The sequence below is a fragment of the Vombatus ursinus genome, unplaced genomic scaffold (assembly GCF_900497805.2).
Source record: "Vombatus ursinus unplaced genomic scaffold, bare-nosed wombat genome assembly UNPS02012709.1, whole genome shotgun sequence".
Taxonomy (NCBI): domain Eukaryota; kingdom Metazoa; phylum Chordata; class Mammalia; order Diprotodontia; family Vombatidae; genus Vombatus; species Vombatus ursinus.
Genome location: NW_020952487.1, coordinates 1,546,425 through 1,567,196, shown reverse-complemented (window position 1 = coordinate 1,567,196; position 20,772 = coordinate 1,546,425). Strand labels below are relative to the sequence as shown.

Here is a 20,772-nt window from a genome sequence, read left to right as displayed (position 1 = left end):
GACACTTACTAGTCGTATGAACCTGGACAAGGCACTTAACTCTGTTTGCCTTAGTTTCTTCACCTGCAAAATGATCTGGAGAAGAAAATGGCACACCACTCTTGAAGAAAATAGGGTCACAGAGGGTTGGACAAAACTGGAACAGCTGAGCAACAACAACAAAAGAGAAATAGCATGGTTGTCGCCAGACAAATTCAAAGATCTCAATCTTCCAGGGAAGTCTACCCTCTGAGGACAGTATATTTCTTAAGCAATTTCTTGACCGTCATCAACATCTACTAAATACCTATCATTTGTAGAGAACTGTACTGGGGACTGAGATTTGGACTCAGTGGCATCTTAAGTTCCTTTCCATTCTAGATGTAGCATATCATCCTGTTTTCACAAAGATCCTTCTAGCACTAATATTCTATGATTCACCAGACAAAAATAATCAAGTTAGAAGTAACATAAAATCACTGGTTCTTGACTTGAAATTTCTGACTGTATTAGGGGAAGAGAGCAAGGAAAAGATACTGATTCTAAAGTTCTAGAACTTGGTTCAAACCCCACCCTTGATGTTTCCTACATGTAGGACCTTGGATAAATCTCTTGCATTCCCTTAAATTGGACCCCAGTTTCTTCCCATGTAAAATGAAAATTTGACCTTGAAGATTCCTTCTTGCTCTTGATCTGTGATTATATGATTCTATGAGCCTGGAAAGCCTCTTCTATTCCTCCGTAGTTTAATTTAAACCAAACCAGTATCACAAAAAAAAAAGAATTTGGGGAAACAGATTAAAATAAGAACAAAACAAAAAAAAGGAAGACATGAAGGGCAAGCATATTAGTCAATCAACAAGCATTTATAAGGACCTACTATGTATCTGATAAATTCCAAGTTCATACCTATGTTCTTATCTCACTGCTAGTTATACAGACTTTTGTATTTTCCTCTAAAATCAAATAATTTTTTCAGATCCTGAATATGATTATTCTTTAGCTTTGTTTTCTTTCCTTCCTCTTTATAATTTCTTCAGGTTTTTTTTTTTAATATGAGGGTAAGTTCTCCATAGATCAGGTTGCTGAGAAAGAATTAATTCCAAATAAAGGAAAACCATTCAAGCAACTGTTTTATAGTTTCTATGACATCAAGGGAACAATCTGATTGGCTTTTCCCCCACCGAACATATGGCTTTTTTGGCAATGTATAGTCAGCTTCATTTCACGTTTGGGACAATACTTAGTCTGTGGTCAGGAAAAATAGCAACATGGATTAATTAATCAACACATACACATATACACATTATATATAATGTTAGAGCTGGAAGAGACCTTAGAAATCAACTATCCCAAGCACCTCATTTTACAAATGAGAAAACTGGGAGCCTAGAGAAGGGAAATGATTTTCCTAAGGTCACAGGCAGGAAGTTATGGAATGGAAAATAGAAAACAAGTCCTCTGATTCTATACTCAGTGGTCTATGAATGGCACTAGTGCTGCTTTTAAAATGGGCCCAAGAGGAAATCTTATAATAAGATTTCCTAGAGTCTGGGATAATGTAACTTCTTTTTCCACCTAGAAAGGCAGTTTTATTTCTCACCAAATGCACATCTACTTCAATTCAATGCCCAGGGCACACAGAAACAATGACAGGAAAGAAGCAGTGCCCGGAATGCCATAAACTACTTAGTATTTTGTCAGATAGCTGAGGATCTTGTGGGAAATAACACAAGATTTAAAGGTACAGCATAAAATTCAAAGGGGTCAATCAGGAACCACTGTTTTATAACTTCTATGATGATTACTCTTTGGCTTAGAAAAAAGATGCTTCAAACAACTTAAATAATATACTATTAACAAGAGATGAAAATTACTCTTGACTCTACATTGGAATCATTATGTAAATGCAGATACTTTTCCAGGACCTCACTGACCTCTGAGATTTGTGTGTGTGGGTGTGTGGTTGTGTACATGTGAAGGCTTCTAGGATTGTTATGAAGAGTTGAGAGAGAGAGAGAGAGAGAGAGTCTAATGGTATCAAATTGTTGTTCGTTCTTTGTTCTTGAAGATGATCAGTGATGGTATCAAACAGAAATGAGTTAGAAGACCAAAACTTGAGAAAAGTGTTCTTTCTCTAGGAACATTTAAGGAGGGCACTCCCAGGTTCTTTACCTCTCCTCTTCTTTCCTAGTGGCATAGCTTCCCATTTTTTATCCTATCACAACAACTTTGTAACAATATAAATTACTGTTGCATCTGGGATACATCTATATTACACTATGTTGCTCCATAACATAGAGAAAATTAAATAAAAGAGTCAATATATAGCAACCATACTCACTTTTCTGAGAGTGTTTGTGATAGTTTATTTCCACCTTAATCTTCACAATCTGGATAGGTTAACATAATGCTAAGGTACATTCAGTTTATCCTTGGGGAGACATAAAAACCACATATCTCTATTTCCTTTAAAAGTGCACCTCACAAATGCACACTTACATTTGTAGAAATCATCATCAAAGTAATGTTACTCTCCCAGTTGTACCTGCTCCATACTAATCAGAGAAAACATTTCCTAGCCCATTTTCTCTCTATACATTGAAATGGGGTCTTAGGACTGAGATCCTTGGAGCAGAAAACACTAGGGCATATTTTTTTTCTAAATCTTAGAAATTTAGGAGAAAGGAAATAGTGATCTAATGAGAACAGATGCCACCATAACTGTTACAGGAATATCAGATAACATGGTACCTATCCTGGGAAGGCAAATGAATTCTTCTGCAAATTTTAAACCAATAAGATCTAGATGTGTTTTATTTGTTGCTTTTATAAGTCTCTGAAAGATTAATTGATAAACAAACAAGAGACCTTGGGGATCTATGATGAGAAGGTGCTAATGAATCCCTATCCTATTTGACTTTTGCAAAGATCTCGAATGTTGAAGATGAAGAATGAAATCCACAGAGACAGGTAAGCAAGATGCAATAAATGAGGGGAAAAGGTATGCAGTAATAATATGGACCCTGTGCCAGCTACTAGGGTTACAAAGAGAAAAACTGAAATTATTTTAGCTCTTAAATGTTCTAACTGGTAAAAGTGTCTTAAGAAATTTTGAGAAATGAGATATTATGGTCATGCATATGTCATATTCTATGTTATATTGCAGTTTTTTATGAATGTCTTATTTCAGATGGCATTTTTAGGTAGGAGATTTTATTTTATTTTTTCATTTTTGCATCTTCCACAACTATGAAATGACTTTCTCCTTGTAAATGCCTTCTTAAAATGTAGCATAGGATTAGGTACTGAACCAATGATTTAATTAATATAAGGAATTTCCAGGTAAGGAAAATTCACCTACCAATGCAAACCTTTAAAGAATTGCCTACAGCACTGGGAAATTAAGTGACTTGCCCAAGGTCATCCAGCAGCAACATTCATAATGGAAAAAAAAATACTCCACATGTGGTAGGACTGAGTAAAAACAATGACAACAATAATCATAAACAGTCATAAAATATTTAATACTTACAAAGCATTTTATGTATGTTATTTCACTTGGTGATCACACTTTACTTTGATCTGGGCATCATATAAATATTAATGATGCTTATTTTATCAGGTCCCTTGACAAATTGTCTGTCTGTTATTAAAGGACCAGCATAGCTAACTTATAAAAGATTTATCACCTGATTAGCTACAGGGGATCTTTGCATTTCTCAAAGGCATCTATTAATTTGTATAGAGGCTTGGATCTATGTTAGCAGATGAAGTATTCTTGGTAATGATATCACATATTCTTAAAATATTAAAGTTAGTGATATTTCATTGGTATTTGAAATCATGTGATTGAAGAGAGTATTAAAATGTGCAAATAAAATTCTATTTCACTACTTATTTGTATTCTCTGTATAGATACACATGTATCTTTGTGTATATATGTATATTTATATATGTGTATATCTATACAAGATGTGTATATGTACACATTTATAACTTTTGGCTCAAAGGTCCAATTGCATAGGATTCTCTTCTCATTAGTGGAGATTGATTACTCAATTCTCTGTTCCTGTGTGAGGGGTGGACAGAGTTGATGAGTTGGAGAAAAGATAAATAAAATCTCTTTGGGGTTCCAGTTTTGAGAGAAGATGTACCATTCCATCCTCTCTTCAGGAAAAAATTCCAGGAAGAAACCTACAAGTAGAGTAACCAGTGATCTCTACGATATATCTATTTCCAGCTTGCTACAATAGACACTTCAGGGAATTTCCCCTTGGATGAGATCTGGGACTCTCTCTGTCTCTCTGTCTCTGTCTCTGTCTCTGTCTCTCTCTCTCTCTTTCTCTCTCTCTGTCTGTCCCTGTCTCTGTCTCTCTCTTGATTGAGCTGAGTTCTTTTGTTCCCATAGTTAGAGTTCATGCACTCTGTTTATTGTCTGGTATATAGTTATACTTACACTTTCTTTGATTTCTGTTTGCCATGTGTTTTGGATAAATGGGCTGGTTTGCTATTTGCTACGTATATTCATTGAGAAACTGGCCACTGATGGGAAAAGTCTTAGATACATCACATCTCTTTCTCCATGAAGGGATAACAACCAAGAGTACAGCTTGAACCCAAAAATTATTTCCCTTATACTAATAATGTTTAAGGGAGCTGATAGATTTAATTCTAGCCTAATACTCTTTTTCTCTGAGGAGAACAGGGTGTTCCAATCTTCTACTTCCTCTTCTGATAGGAATCAAAGTCTCCCTTGGAGAAGGGTAGAGGGAAAAGATGCAAAAGATGTCTATTCTTGCGTCCCTGTGATCCATATCTAAACAAACTGACATGGGGAAAACAAAAACACACCCACAAATACATACTCCATTACAGACAGATAGTACAACTAACTGTACTAAGTGCTTTATAAATATTATCTCATTTGATCCTCACAACATCCCTGTGAGGTAATTGTAATTATTGTTCCCCTTTAACATGTGAGAAAACTGAAGCAGAGTGATTACCCTGTGACTTGGCCAGGGTCACATAGCTAGTGTCTGAGATTTGATCTGAACTCTGATCTCCCTAGTGCTCTATCCACTACACTAACTACCTCATTACATTAGAGGTAAGCTCCTTGCACTTAGATATCATTCTCTTTATTGTATTGATATCCCCAGCGACTAGAACAGAGCCTGGCATATAATAGGCTTAAGACTCATTAGTTGATTTATTACACGTTCTGAAAAGAGAAGGGTGATTATGTTGAAGAATCAGGAGGTAGTATTTGAGTTAAATTTTAAAGGAACTGTTTAAAAATCTCAGCTATACATGCAAACTTATCCATCAATATTTTAAAGAAACTGACATTTTCCTATTTTTTTAAAGTTCCTTATCTTTCGATACCTCTTCATCATTCTTGATCTCTTTCCTGTCTTTCAATGTATCAGACATTGCTTTTAGTGTTGAGGATACAAAGAAAAGCAAAAACAGTCCCTGTCCTCAAGAGGCTCAAGTCTAATAGAAGAGACACTTGGAAAACAGCTATATAAATGTACAAAAATATTTATAGCAGCTTTTTTGTGGTGGCTAAGAATTGGAAATTGAAAGGGTGCCCATCGATTGAGGAATGGCTGAACAGGTTGTGGTAAGTGAATGTAATAGAACATTATTGTTCCATAAGAAATTATGAGCAGGGGGACAGAGCCAAGATGGTGGAGTAAAAGCAGTGACTTGCTTGAGCTCTACCCCAAAATCCTCCAAATACCTATAAAAAATGTCTCTAAACAAATTCTAAAGCAGCAGAACCCACCAAAAGACAAAGTGAAACAAATTTCCAGCCCAGGACAGCCTGGATGATTGTTGATCAGAAAGATATATTGCACTGGGCGGGGAGAGGAAAGCAGTTCTGTGTGGGTGAGCAGGCTGCAGCGAACCTGGAGCAGGCCTCAGAGGACTGAATCAAGGGCAGCTGTGGGGGTTTCCAGACTTCTCAATCCATGAAGGCCAAAGACAAATTAGAAGGTCAGTGGGAAAAGTCTGTTTCTGCAGTGGTGAGAGAGAAGCACAGTGGGGTTCCAGCCCCATTCCCTGAGCTTAGCCCCAGGGTGGTGGCTGCATCCTGAGCTTCTAGCCCACAGACTGAGGGGGAATCAAGGGGCTGATGAGAGGGGGATTACAGGGATCTATCTCCTGGTGAAGGACTCTCTTGCTTTGCTCATGCTTGGATCTGGGTCACAGTTCTGGATGGCAGTCTTGGGGTGAGGAGGAGTGCTGGTGTGGTGGAGCTTGTAGTGGCTGCAGAGAGAGAATCCTCTTCACAGTTCCAAGACAGAAAAGAGTGCTTGTGGTCACTCAGAGACCAGAGCACAGGCCAGGGAAAGGAGTAAACACCTCACCCCTTATCATACCACCTTGGAAGAACAGAAAATTTACAGGTCCCTAGAAGTATCTCTGAAAACAGCTGCACAAAACCTCTGAAGCTTGGGACAGTACATTCTCCACACTGGAAACAGATCCCTACCTTAACAAAGAGTTTATAACTCAAGTAATTGGCTGGGATCATGAGCAAGCAGCACAAAAAGAGTCAGACTATAGAATCTTATTTTGGTGACAAAGAAGATCAAAACATACAACCAGAAGAAGACAACAAAGCCAAAGCTCCTACATCCAAAGCCTCAAGAAAAATATGAATTGGTCCCAGGCCATGGAAGAGTTCAAAAAGGATTTTGAGAAGCAAGTAAAAGAAGTAGAGGAAAAACTGAGAGTGATACAAGAAAATCATGAAAAACAAGTCAACAGCTTGCTAAAGGAGACCCAAAAAATACTGAAGAAAATAACACCTTAAAAAATAGCCTAACCCAAATGGCAAAAGAGGTTCAAAAAGTTAACAAGGAGAATGCCCTAAAAAGCAAAATTGGACAAATGGAAAAGGAAGTCCAAAAGCTTACTGAAGAACATACTTCCTTAAAAATTAGAACGGAGTAATTGGAAGCTAGTGACTTTATGAGAAACCAAGACACTGTGAAACAAATCCAAAAGAATGAAAAATTAGAATACAATGTGAAATATCTCATTGGAAAAACAACCGACCTGGAAAATAGATCCAGGAGAGAGAACTTAAAAATTATTGGACTATCTGAAAGCCATGATCAAAAAAACAGCCTGGACATTATCTTTCAAAAAATTATCAAGGAAAACTGCCCTGATATTTTAGAACCAGAAGGCAAAATAGAAATTGAAAGACTCCATCGATCACCTCCTGAAAGAGATCGCCAAAGGAAAACTCCTAGGAATATTGTAACCAAATTCCAGAGTTCCCAGGTCAAGGAGAAAATATTGCAAGAGATCAGAAAGAAACAATTTAAGTATTGTGGAAACACAATCAGGTTAACACAAGATTTAGTAGCTTCTACATTAAGGGACCAGAGGGCATGGAATGTGATATTCTGGAGGGCAAAGGAGATAGGATTACAACCAAGAATCACCTACCCAGCAAAACTCAGTATAATCCCTCAGGGGAAAAAATAATCATTTGGTGAAATAGAGGACTTTCAAGCATTCTTGATGAAAAGACCAGAACTGAACAGAAAATCTGACTTTCAGATACAAGATTCAAGAGAAACTTGAAGAGGTAAACAGGAAAGAGAAATCATAAGAGACTTATTAAGGTTGAACTGTGTACATTCCTGCAGGGAAAGATGATATTTGTAACTCAAGAGTCCTTTGTCAGTATTAGGGTAGTAGGAGGGAAAAAAAATTATATATATATATATATGTATAGATCGATAGATAGATAGATAGATAGATAGATAGATAGATAGATAGATAGATAGATTGGCACAGGGTGAGTTGAAGATGAAGGGGTAATATCTGGAAAATAAAATTAAGGGGTGAGAGAAGATTATACTGGGAGAAGGAGAAAAGGAGAAGTAGAATGGGGTAAGTTATCTCACATGAAACAGACAAGAAAAGGCTTTTACAGTGGAGGGGAAATAAGGGAAGGTGAGAGGGAAAGAGTGAATCTTATTCTCATAGAATTTGGCTTAAGGAGGGAATAACATGCACAATGGGGTATGGAAATCTATCTTACCCTACGGGAAAATAAGGGGGGAAGGGGACAAGTGAGCAGGGGGTTGATAGAGGGGAGGGCAGATTGGGAGAGGGGATAATCAAAAGCCAACACTTCTGAGGAGGAACAGGGTCAAAAGACATAATAGAATAAATGGGGGGTAGGATAGGATGAAGGGAAATATATTTAGTTTTTCACAACAGGACTACTATGGAAGGGTTTTGCATGACTACACATCTATAATCTGTATCAAGATGATTGCCTTTTCAATGAGGGTGGGTGGGGAGGGAGGAAGGGAGAAATTTTGTAACCCAAGTTTTAAAAACACATGCTAAAAATAAAAAATAAAATAAAGAAAACAGTAAAAAAAAAAAAAAAGAAAGAAAGAAACTATGAGCAGTTGGACTTCAGAAAAACCTGGAAAGAATTACATGAACTAAGTGAAGTGAGCAGAACCAGGAGAACATTGTACACAGTAACAGTAACATTTTGTGATGACTAACTTTGATAGACTTAGCTCTTCTCAGTAATGCAAGGATATATGATAGCTACAAAAGACTCATGATGGAAAATAGTATTCACATCCAGAAAAAGAGCCAGGAAATCTGAATACAGATTGAAGCCTACTTTTTGCTCTCTCTTTTTTGTTTGTATATCTTTCTCATGTTTTATCTCATTTGTTCTAATTCTTCTTTACAACATGACTAATGTGAAAATATTTAATATGAATGTATATGTAGATATATGTGTATATTGCATGCCATCTTGGGGAGGTGGGAGGTGAGAGAGGTGGAGAAAATTTAGAACTTAAAATCTTATGGAAGTAAATATTGAAAACTAAAAATAAATGAATAAATTAAAAAAAAATAATCCAGAGAAATCAGGGAGCAGAGAGGAGGAGCGAAAGCATTCCAAGTATAGAGGAGAGTCTTTTAAAAGGCATGGAGTTGTAAGTGTAAGAAGACTAGAAAATTAGCAAGGGACCAGCTCATGAAATATTTAAAAATTCAGAGAGAAGTTTTTCTATTTGATCCTGAAGAGGACAGGGAGCTCCTAGTTTGTTGAGCAAAGGGTGATGAGATGTTTTGGGGAGGTCTTTGGGCAGCTGAGTTGGAGAATAGACTGGAATGGGGAGAGACTTGAGGCAGGGGAGAAATCAACCAGTAGACCATTACAATAGTCCAGGCATTGGGTGATGTGGGCCTAAGCCAGCATGGTAGCTATGTGAGTGGGGGAAAAAAGGACATATAATAAAGATGGGAAGAGAGAAATGATAAAACTTGTCAACAGATTGGATATGTGAGGTTAAATATGGAAGAAGAGTTGAAAACAACACCTAAGTTGTTGTGGAATATATGGATGTTGCTTCTGCATATCACTCAATCAAAGGTTGGATTCAGAAAAATAGGATTTTTTTAAAATTTTTTTTATTATTTTCACAAAAAGCCAAGTGTAAACCTTAAGGTTTCCAGGGTTAGGTGGAAACTCAGGAGTAGGTGGAAGTTGAACAAAGGGAGTTATATTAGAATAAGAAAACACTCTTAGTGGTGCATAGAGTAACCCATGGAAAACCAATTCTGAGTTTAGGTATAAATTAACATCAAAAAGGGTGAAAGGGCCAAGGTCTCCTGAATTGAGGGGAGTGGGAGATGTATTTAGGGGCAGAGACCCATGTGGGGAAATTAGGCGCTTCAAATAGGCTGTAATCTCTATAGTACCCAGTGAATGGGGAAACAAGGAAAGTAAATTTGAATGGGGAATAGGGAATAAAAAGGTGTGCATTTGTTGATACATGTGCTCCCATATGCATGCTCTTACACATGCAGGATGTCTGGCCTTCCTAGATCATTAATAAAACTTCTTCCTGATTCAATAATGGCTTCATGGAATTCATAATATTGATGCCAGATTGAAGACAATCTGAAAGAGAGAGGAAAGGAAGTGGAAGTACTGGATAGACAGCTTTTTCAAGGAGTTTTGCCACGAAGGGGAGGGGAGATGTATATAGGATAATAGGGAAGGTGGCATCAAAAGAGGTTTTAAAAAATCCATGGGGAAGCCCTGGGCATGACTGTAGATAGCAGGAAAGAAGCCAGTAGATAGGGAAAGATAGAAAATGAGAGAATAGAGATGAAGATTAGGGTAATCTACTGAAAAACACAGGGTAGGATCAAAAATACACGTAAAGGAGTTGCCCTTGGAAAGGGGAAAGGCTCCCTCTTCATCTGACAGTAGAGTGAAAGAGAAGATAGTGGAGTAAGATGTCTAAATGACATGTGACAACAATGAGGGGAAAAGGAGTAGGTCTTTTTTTTTTGGCCATCAAAAGAATGAAGTCTTCAGCTAGAAAAAGTTGGTGTGAACAAGTGCAATGGGAAGCTTGAGAAGAGATGAGAATGTTTGTGTAGCCATTGTGGAGTAGTATAGAAAAATCCACTGAGAAAAAGAGGCCAGGGGCTGGGGGTGGGGCAGAGCCAAGATGGTGGGGGGAAAGGTGGAGGCTTGCCTGAGCTGTCCTAAGTTTCCCTCAAAATAACTTTAAATAATGCCTCAAAACAAATTCTGGAGTAGCAGAATGCACAAAAGGATGGGATGAAACGATTTTCAACTCCAATACAACTTAGAAGGTTAGCAGGAAAGGTCTGTTGCACCAGGTGAGAGTGGAGTGCAGTCCAGTAGCAGGCCTTGGGGGCAACTGAATTGGCAGTGGCTGGTGAAGCTCTCAACTTACTGATGGTAAGCAGGTGGGGGGGTGTTAGACAATTGATTTGCTGGCATTGGGTGCAGGACTCTGTTGCATTGACCATATGTGGCTCTAGGTCACAGTCCCAGGGTAAGGAGTAGCACCAACACACCAGAGTTTGTAGCTTTAGGGGAGAAGTGGCTCTGGTCACAGTTCCATGGTGGAAAAGAATGTTTGTGGTCACTCACAGACCACAGCACAAGCCATGAGAGTAGTAAACACATCTCTCCTTAAATCATACCACCTTGGAAGAACTGCAAACTTACAGGCCTCCAGAACTAGCTCTGAAAATAGCTCTACAAAAAACCTGAAGCTTGGGACAGTGCCCCCCTTCACCCTGTGAGGAGAGCCCAACTTTAACATATAAACTTAAAAGTCTAGAAATGGGGTGGGGAAATGAACAAACAAACAAACAAACAAAAAAAAAAAAGAACCTGACTCTAGAAAGTTACTATGATGAGAGAGATCAAAACACAAACTCAGAAGAAGACAACAAAGAAAAACTGCTACATCCAAAGCTTCAAAGAAAAATGTGAATTGGTCTCAGGTCCAGAGAGAATTCCTAGAAGAGCTCAATAAGGATTTTAAAAATAAAGTAAGAGAAAGAAGAAAAACTTGGAAAAGGAATGACAGTGATACAAGAAAATCATAAAAAAAGAATCAACAGCTCAGTAAAGGAGGCACACACATACACATACACAACACACAAACACACAAAACAGTAAAGGAAATAACACATTTAAAAAAAAAACTAAAAGAATAGGCCAAATGGTAAAAACAGGTACAAAAATCTACTGCAGAGGGGAACTCTTTAAAAAGCAGAATAGGTCAAATGGAAAAGGAGGTACAAAAGCTCACTGAAGAAAATAATTCCTTAAAAATTAGAATTGGGCAAGTGGAAGCTAATGACTCCATGAGACATCAAGAATCAAAATGAAAAGTATGGAAAAAATGGAATAAAAGATGAAATATCTCATTGGAAGAACAACTGACCTGGAAAATAGATCGAGCAGAGATAGTGTAAGAGCTATGGACTACCTGAGAGCTATGATCAAAAAAAAAAAAGAGCCTAGAAATTTTTCAAGAAATTATCAAGGAAAATATCCCTGATATTCTAAAACTTCAAGGTAAAACAGAAATTGAAAGAATCTACTGATCACTTCCTGAAATAGATCCCTATAACTATATCAAATTGCTTGCCTTCTCAATAAATGGGTAGGGAAGAGAAGGAGGGAAAGAATCTGGAACTCATTTTTTAGGTGAAAATTAAAATTTGTTTTTACAGGTAATTGAGGGAAAATAAAATATTAAATTTTTAATAATCACATCAAAGAAAAAGTAGGATGACAATCTTGTACCTAGTTGAGCTTTGATAACATATATGTATGTCTTCAACTGATTCTCATATGGCTCCATCTCAAGGAGACAGTAAAGAGAGCACCTAATTGCTTTTACAAAGTCAAGTCACCTGGCCCAGATGCACATTTCAAACCTGCCAATGAGATTACTGAGCTATTCTCAGTGAGATTGGAAAGACTGAAGAACAAAAAGAGTATTCTAAATTTGGAGAAGGGTAAATGTTTGGATTTTCAAAAACGGGAAGTGAAGAGAGTTTGCAAACAAGGCCAAGTGAAGTCAATGCCAGTGAGCTTGATTTTGATTCTTAGGAAAATTAAAGAACTAATTGTGAAAGAGATGGTTAGTAAACAACTAATGATTATGAAGAGCCAGTATGGTTTTGTGAAGAATAGCTTATGACAGACTAACCTATTATCCTTATTTCCTCCTTTTTGTAGTAGGTAAGGGAAATGCTATAGACACTGTTTTTTTTTTTTAGCAAGAACTGAGGTTCTTGCATTTCAAGTGGAAAATAAGAGGGAAAGACATTGTCCAGATTAAAATAAATTCAGATGCATAAGGCACAAATGCCAGAATGGGCATTAGAATACAAGGTAGACTAAACTAGATAACTCTGCTACAGCTTTAAATTCTACATATGGGACAGTTAGTTGACTTATTCAATTAAGTAGAAGTGCTGCATGGAAGATTAATGGAAAATTTGGTTATAAAAATATATTTGAAGCAAATTCCTATAGTACTTGAATGCCAGGATGGGATGGCAGCTAAGAAGATGTAATATTATCTACACAAGAGTGATAAAGTGAATGGCAGTAAGAATGGATATGAAAGCACAAAGGAAAAAAATATTACCAACTAGTGAGAAACTAGATATATAATATGAAGTAAATGGAATCGATTCCTAGGATTATTGAAAGAAGGAAATAGTCTGAGGACTTGGGTGGGGGGGTAGTAGAGGCAGAGAGAAGGGGATAAAAGACATCTAGTTTGTTTTTGTACATGTTGGATTGAACTAAATATGAGGCATCCAAGTAGAAGTGTCCTTTAGTCATCCTTACTAATGACCTTTCCTGATTCTCTCAACTATTAATGCTTTTTCCCTCTTTATATTATGTTTTCCTTCTTATCCTCAGCACTTTACACATAGAAATCATTTCATATGCTTGTTCAACTGAATCTAGAAAATGAGGGCTTGAGTCAAAGGGAAATGGAAGTTGGGGTAAGCAATCTAGATTTAAGAATCAACTATACAGAAATAGCTCAAGCCTCAGAAGGACTAAAGAGAATATAGAAAAGAGGACTGTGGGGTGGTACAGTGGAATTTGCCCTGGGTTCAAGCTCCAGTTCTTCCAGTAACTTGCCTTGTCATTGGGACATATTATTTCACCTCTGTAGAATACAGTTTTCTTGTATGTGAAATGAGACCACAGGGCTAGATAATATCCAGAGACTTCTCCAGCTTCAATATCCCGTGACATCCATAAGGAATAGATATTTGGTAGGGGAGGGCTATTCATAATTAGGAAGCAGGAGGATGACGATGTTAGTAAAGGAAGCAGAAGTTTGTTCAGGGAAGTAGGAGAATCAAGAAAGTGAAGTATCATGGATTAGATAGAATTGTTTTCTATTATTTTATATCTTAACTTCCTAACTTGAAAGCAAACTGAGATCAAAAGCTACTTCTTACAATTCTTTTGTTTCTTTCACAGTATCTGGCATACTCTTTACTGTACAGTAGGTATTCACTCAGTTGAGTGAATGTGAATGATTTTCAGATTCACTGTATACTATGAGGTGATGTAAATTAAATTAAAGACTTTCCATTGAATAAAGTCCTTTATATTTATCTATAAAGCAATATTTAAACAGAGTAGTGTTAAAATGTCAGGTGGCCAAAAAAAAAAGCTAATTCATTCCATATACCTAGAGGACATCCTGTGGATATCTTACAGTTTGGGGTTCCAGTGACTTTGCCTGTTCTCCTGCCATACTATCCCCCAGCTGTTGGTCCATATTCCTCATTTGTTCATGTTCCTCCTATTACCTGTTCCAACAATCTTTTGGTAGAAGATGACAGGCTAGTAGTATGTCTCGATGTGTGACTATTCATTTTATCTAAAGATCTACTCTAACAGCCTTTTAAATAATAGATTCTTTAATTTGTTTAAGAAAGAAAATGTGGTGGTAGCAGAATATTATACCACAAAACAGATGAGGAGTCCCAAGCCCTGGGTTTTTAGACACAGCTACATTACTAGCTAGTAATACCTTAGGTAAGTCACCCAAACTGTTTCTATAAATATGTAGTATGGATGTTGAAACTGATAATCTTCAAGAGCTTTAAAATTCTATGATTCAATGTCTCCTATGCACAATGGAGTTGAGTGGAACAAAGATATATAGAAAGATAACTGTGAATGGGAGAAGAGTAGTCAAAAGAAACTATTTTCATAGTGGATATAATTATGGCAGAAGAAAAGCACATAATCAATGTATGTTATCTTTGGGGAACTTGAATTTATCATTTTAATCAAGGATGAGTTCATGCAATTCAGGGAATCAGGATTTTTGGCAATAGAATAATCTACTAAAACAATCTATTCTTTGACTCATTTTTGCTATTTATTTTCCCTTTCACAAATATTGTGCCTTTTCTTCCACCAACCCCCAACTCATAATTTCGTATACTATACCATGACAAGTTAACACTATATATTTTCTTTCCCTCCAATCTAAAAAACAAACTAAACAAAAATTAGGGGAAAGAGTGAATTTCTAGAAGCTAGAAATGGTGAGTATAAAGTTATGCATAAGGCTCCCAAAATTTTTGTTGTTCAGTTGTTCAGTGTCTGACTCTTCAGGAACACTAAATTTATTTCTTCACTTAGAAGTTTGAACAAGTTTTGGGTCCCTTCCCTGCTCGGCTGGGAGGAAGAGTATAAGAAAGAAGTCATAATAAGCACAGCATTCATTGAAACCTACTAGAATATGCAATCATTAATATAAGTAAAATGCTAATAAAAAAAAACACAAAACTTTGAGCATCGGGGTTTGGATCCACCTCAGACACTTAAAGCTGTGTAACCCTGGGCAAGTTACTTCTGGGCATCTGTAAAATGAGGGGTTTGGACTTGACTTCTGAAGTTGTCTGGCTCTAAATCTATGATATTATGTTAATTAGGTCTAATGTTTCAAACAGAGTAACATAATTCGAGTACATTCGATCCAAAATATGGGCAAAGGAAACATTGATGACCCACTTGGCTTTTTGCTAGCTAAGCTAAAATCAAAGCCTCTAAATACCATAAATAGACATATATTCATTCAATCAAACATATATTGATCCCACCTGATATATGCTATGTGTGGAATCCAAAACATGGTAAATACAGTCACTGTCTTCATAGAGCTCTTAGTCTTGGTATAAATGAAACAACATATTAGGGGAGTTCTAAGTTTACATAGTTTTAAATTACATAATCAGCTTAAGAACATGTGAAAAGTGAACAATGAAAAGTTGATCCAGACTCCTAATGCTGGACCTTGGAACTAGAGGTTTTCAGATAGGGTCAATATAAATTTTCCATTAATAAGCTACTACCCTTGAAGTGATGACTCCTACTAACACTTCATGAAGATTATTAAGTGATGACAATGCTTATGGGTTGATCCGTTTATAAACTGTCAAAACTCAGTTCTACTCTCTCTCTTAATATTATTTAACCCATAAAAATGATTTTTCAGCTTTAGTTTAAAAGACACATTTTAATGCAATATTTGAATGTGTGAATTAATTGTTTCAACAATCAAAAATCTGATCCTTTTTGTAAATGATACATGGAAGGAAAAATGGCTCTGGGTGGGGGTAATTTTTAATATATGCTTTTAATTTGTTTATACTGACCATGATCACATGATAGTTGGCCTCCAACTAAATGGAGTGGAGTTATGAGGCTGGGAGGAACTGTTGCTATAGTGGGCACTTGAGAGGTGGATGTAGAAGTGAGAGCACAAGCAGGGTTATACACAATATCACTGTCAATGTTAGGGCTAGTCAGCTCATCTACAAGGTAATATGCAACATATTAGCAGAGAAAATATTGTAATTTTTAAAATGGAAAGTGAAAGCATTACTTTTATAGAAAAGTTAGAACCAGAAGGAAGACTATGGGGTATCAACATCAGGAAAATAGACTGGTCGAATCCGATCAATCTTTCTTCTGTTATTGCTAAATTGATGAATTCAAGGATAAAGTTTATGTGTGTTAATTTCAGAGCATCTGTTGGGTACAAAATTTGAAGAAAAAAGCATCAAAAAAACTCCATTCATTTCCTTGGCAAGCATAACCTAGTACAGCTATTTCCCAGGCCAATCTTCCTAGTCCAGCACCAGGTACCAGAATATTTACTTTGGAAGGATCTCATCTCTCTTTTGGATTTTTTTTTTTTTTACAATTTGTTTAATGATTGTCTGGTAGCAGGCACTTCTTTCAGTTTTCTCAGTTTCACCCGAGTCTCTCACAAACTTCAATGTAGATTTTAACTTATCTATGCCAAACGTGGATACTAGTATAATCTTCCCTATCCCATCTTTTCCATACTCTTTCTTTTCAAACATACATAGCAGTCATTCACAATGGTTTGTAGTACATCTTGATTATGATCAATGCATTTCCGAATCTCGTCCAAGTGATGAAGAAGCAGGCTCTGTTGGTCAGCTGGAAGTTATCTGGAAGTGATTGGAATTGCCCTTCTGTTCGATTCACTCGTTAATGCATGCTCGTCCGTAGTAGCAGAAGGGGATGATCTTCCAGAAGCGTTCCTGCTCCAGCCGCTGGTCCTCCTCTTCTTGGTACTGGCCGTCGGCCCCCTGCGCCCGCTGAGAGCAGTAACTCCACAGACTAACTATTCCCTCTTCCTCCTACGCCCCTCCTGCCATAGCCTCCGCCTTTGGGCGGCTGAGTGGCGGGAGGCGGAGGGCGGTGCCACTGGTGCGCTGGCCCTCTGGCTGCTGCTGAGCTTTCTCCAAGACAGTGCAAGGGGCTCCTGCCCCCTCCTCCAACTCCTCTTCCACCCTCAGCCCCTCCTCCGTGCCGGCCCACAGGGCTGAGGAGATTCCTTCAGGTTGTCCCAGAGACCCACATGGGAAGGCGGGAAGGATTGTCAGGCTTGAGCCGGACCCGCGAGCTAACCATTTCTTTGGTGCCCCGCCCCCGACCCCAGCTTTACTTTTAGATTGACCACTGGACAACCTGTCAAAACCCACTTGGATAAATATTTGGTTGTCTTGTCACTGGATTAGATCAGAAAATGTCAACTGAAAAGATTTCTACTGCAAATGATGAGCCTAACTTGATAGTCAACAAATATTGAAAAAAAAAAAACAAAAAAGTCAAGAATTCTACCACCTAGTTAAAAATGCCTTCACTGACATGTCTGGAAAATTACTAATTTATGTTTACTAGACTGATAGATGTATATATTGACTCAGTTTAGCTAAAATTAGAGGAAGACTGAAGTTCTTACTAGAGACTTGTTACAGGGTTTTTAAAGTCTGAACCCCTTTACATAATTATTTTTAACACTATCTAGATAATTTGAAGATTAGTGTCTCTTCTATATAAAGACAGCTTGCATTTTACAAAAACTGAATACACTTTAGGTAAAAGTTCTTTTTTGCATAAATTAGTGATTTTGTAGCAAAGTTTCATAAATGGACTCTAATAGCATTTAATAGAAAATATGAAGGTCATACATTAAATGGAAAATAAACTAACATCAGAAGAATTAAATGGCAAATAATTTGCTTTTCACAAACTTGAAACAAATGCTGTAATTTATTCTTTAAGACTAGAGCAATTTAATCATAGGTTATATGGATTAAGAATGTACAGACAAATTTAAAACTTAAGGTCAGTCATTTTCAGGAGTATAACTTAAAAAAAAAAAAGAAAATTCACATTTTAACCGAATAAAATGATCAGTAGGAATTTATTAAGCTCTTACTACTGCTAAGTACTGTGCTATGCTACATACTTGGAGATACATAGAAAAAGTTAAAATAGTCCTTGCCCTCAAAAAACTTATATTCTAATGGATAGAGACACCAAAAAAAAAAAGAGAGGGTTATTACACTTACATAACACTTCAGAATTTATGAAGAACATTTTGTACATACATTTCATTTTTTCCCTACAGCTCACAAAATAGGTAGGGCATATTATCTCCATTTTACAGATGAATAAAACTGAGATTTAGAGGGTTGGCTTGCTAGGGTCACACAACAAAATTAATAAATAATGAAGTCAAGACTTAAACATGCTTAAAAATTAACCTGAGTCCAAATAAATATCAATGAGAAAAAAAATCTGACCTTGAAAACTTCTCTGTTTAAAACAAACAAACAAACTTTTGCTATGTTTTGTTGTAATCATTTTTTTTTTGCAACTACATAGATGGGTGGGCATAGCAGAGACTCTAGGTCCTTGAAGGGTGACAGAAAAGGCAAGTTCTAAAAAGTCTTACCAATCCAGAAAGGCTTTAAAGTATGAAGCTTATCACAGCAGTCTGGTGTAGAACATTTTGAGAGGAAATAATTGAGGAAAGTTAAGACACTTTCCCAAAGTCACAGATAGAAAACTATACTTAACAAAGTATAGCTGGACTTAGAATGAACTCCTGCTTTCTCTACAGATTTATGTCTTGTTATAATAGACATGGTTTTTCATTAGGAATCTTTCATTTACTTTTATGTTTGTGTCAAAACATCTCCAATTTCTGCAATACCTCTCTAGAAAATGTCCTTCTGACAGCCCCTTTTACTTCATTGTTCCTCAGGCTATAGATGATTGGGTTTAACATTGGAGTGATGACTGTGTAGGACAGTGATATCATCTTCTTACTCTCAGGGGATTGGGTGGACTTTGGCCTCAGATAAGTTAGACTTGCAGTCCCATAAAAGAGAGATACCACAATTAAATGGGAAGAACAAGTGGAGAAGGCCTTCTGGCGGCCAGTGGCAGAGGGCATTTTCAAGATGGTTGTGATAATGTGGGTATAGGAAACCAAGATAAGGGAGAAGGGGAACATGATGAAGAGGAGGGTAGAGGCCAATGCCTGCATCTCATACATGATTGTGTCCTGGGAGACCAGCTTCAAAACAGGTGGCCCATCACAAAAGAAGTGGTCCACAGCATTTTGTCCACAGAAAGGAAGAGCCATCATCCAAGCTGTTTGCAGCATAGAGACAGGAACACCAGATAGCCAAGAGCCTATTGCCATGAAGTTGCACAGCCCTTGGTTCATGATAAGTGTGTATCGAAGAGGGTTACAGATGGCCACATAACGATCGTATGCCATCATGGAGAGGAGAAAACACTCAGAGCTGCCAAAGAAGAAGAAGAAATACATCTGCGTACCACAGCCTATGAAGGAGATGCTTTTCTTTGCAGAGACCAAGTCCACCAGCATCTTGGGTACCATAACCAAAGTGAAGCAGACTTCTAAGAATGATAGATTACGGAGGAAGAAATACATGGGGGTTTGAAGAGCAGGGTCCATACTAGTTACTGTGATAATGAGGAAGTTGCCCACCAAGGTGACTGAATAAATGATCAGAAACAGAATAAAGAGGCAAACTTGCATTTCAGGGTTGTTGGTGAACCCCAGAAGGAAAAACTCAGTGACTCTGGTCTGATTCTCACAAGTCATTTCTCAGTCTTGTCTCACCTGGATGACCAGAGTTCACACTTGTTTCTCATGCCTCTTAGAGGCAACTAGGATGTGCAGTGGATAGAGCACTGGGAGTCAAGAAGACCCAAATTCAAATTTGACCTGAAACATTTACTAGTTTTGTGGACCTAGGAATCTCTGTCTACCTCAATTTCTTCAACTGTAAAATGGGGATAATAATAGTACCTACTCACCAAGGTTGTTAAAAGGATCAAATAATATAATATTTGCAAAATGCTTAACACACTGCCTGGCACATAGTAGACATTTAATAAATGCTTGTTTCTTTCCTTCATGGTTCATTAAAAACAAAACATATGAACAGAAGGGGGAAAAAGAGAGAATCTTTTTTGCTCCCAGTTCACAGTGACACTATACTGCATCTCTGAGGGATTAGTAAAATTGTTGGGAAAAGGTTTGGTCCAAGAATAATGAGTGAATAGGAAAACGGCAAATATGATGACCACAGAAAGAACTTTTCCCCTGTCACTGGTGAACTGCCATTCTCAGTTATCAGAAACTTGAATCTTGCAAAAATAAGAAAAAGGAAGCTGGTTAAACAGAAAATCATTACAACACATTCAATAAGCATTTCCCTAGATGTGCAGGATGCATTAAAGACACTATTCTAGGAAAATGAGCAATAATGCTCATAGGATCCAGAGTTGGAAGGGATTTTAGAGGACATGGAGTCCAAAAATGGTGACTTACCCAAGGTCACATGACAGGTATTATGTAGAAGAATCAAGTTGTCTGACTTCAAATCCAATCCTCTTTTAAACATATCATCCCATCCATACTGTTTTTGTATATTGTAAAGATCATGAAGAAAGGAAATTGGTTATCCAGAATATGAGATACATGAAATAGATTAAGTGGAAAATGCCAACTAAGTGCTGGTTGG

The 20,772-nt window shown here is 37.2% G+C and overlaps 1 protein-coding gene and 1 pseudogene across 1 annotated transcript; both read right to left on the bottom strand.

Annotated features, from left to right (window-relative positions):
- Positions 1–16,191: 16,191 nt before the first annotated feature.
- On the bottom strand, positions 16,192–17,332 carry LOC114040106 (annotated as a pseudogene).
- A 1,564-nt stretch (positions 17,333–18,896) lies between these two features.
- On the bottom strand, positions 18,897–19,847 carry LOC114040127 (olfactory receptor 10A7). The gene has a single exon (XM_027858121.1). It carries the CDS (start codon positions 19,845–19,847, stop codon positions 18,897–18,899), a length of 951 nt encoding a protein of 316 aa, XP_027713922.1.
- Positions 19,848–20,772: the final 925 nt, after the last annotated feature.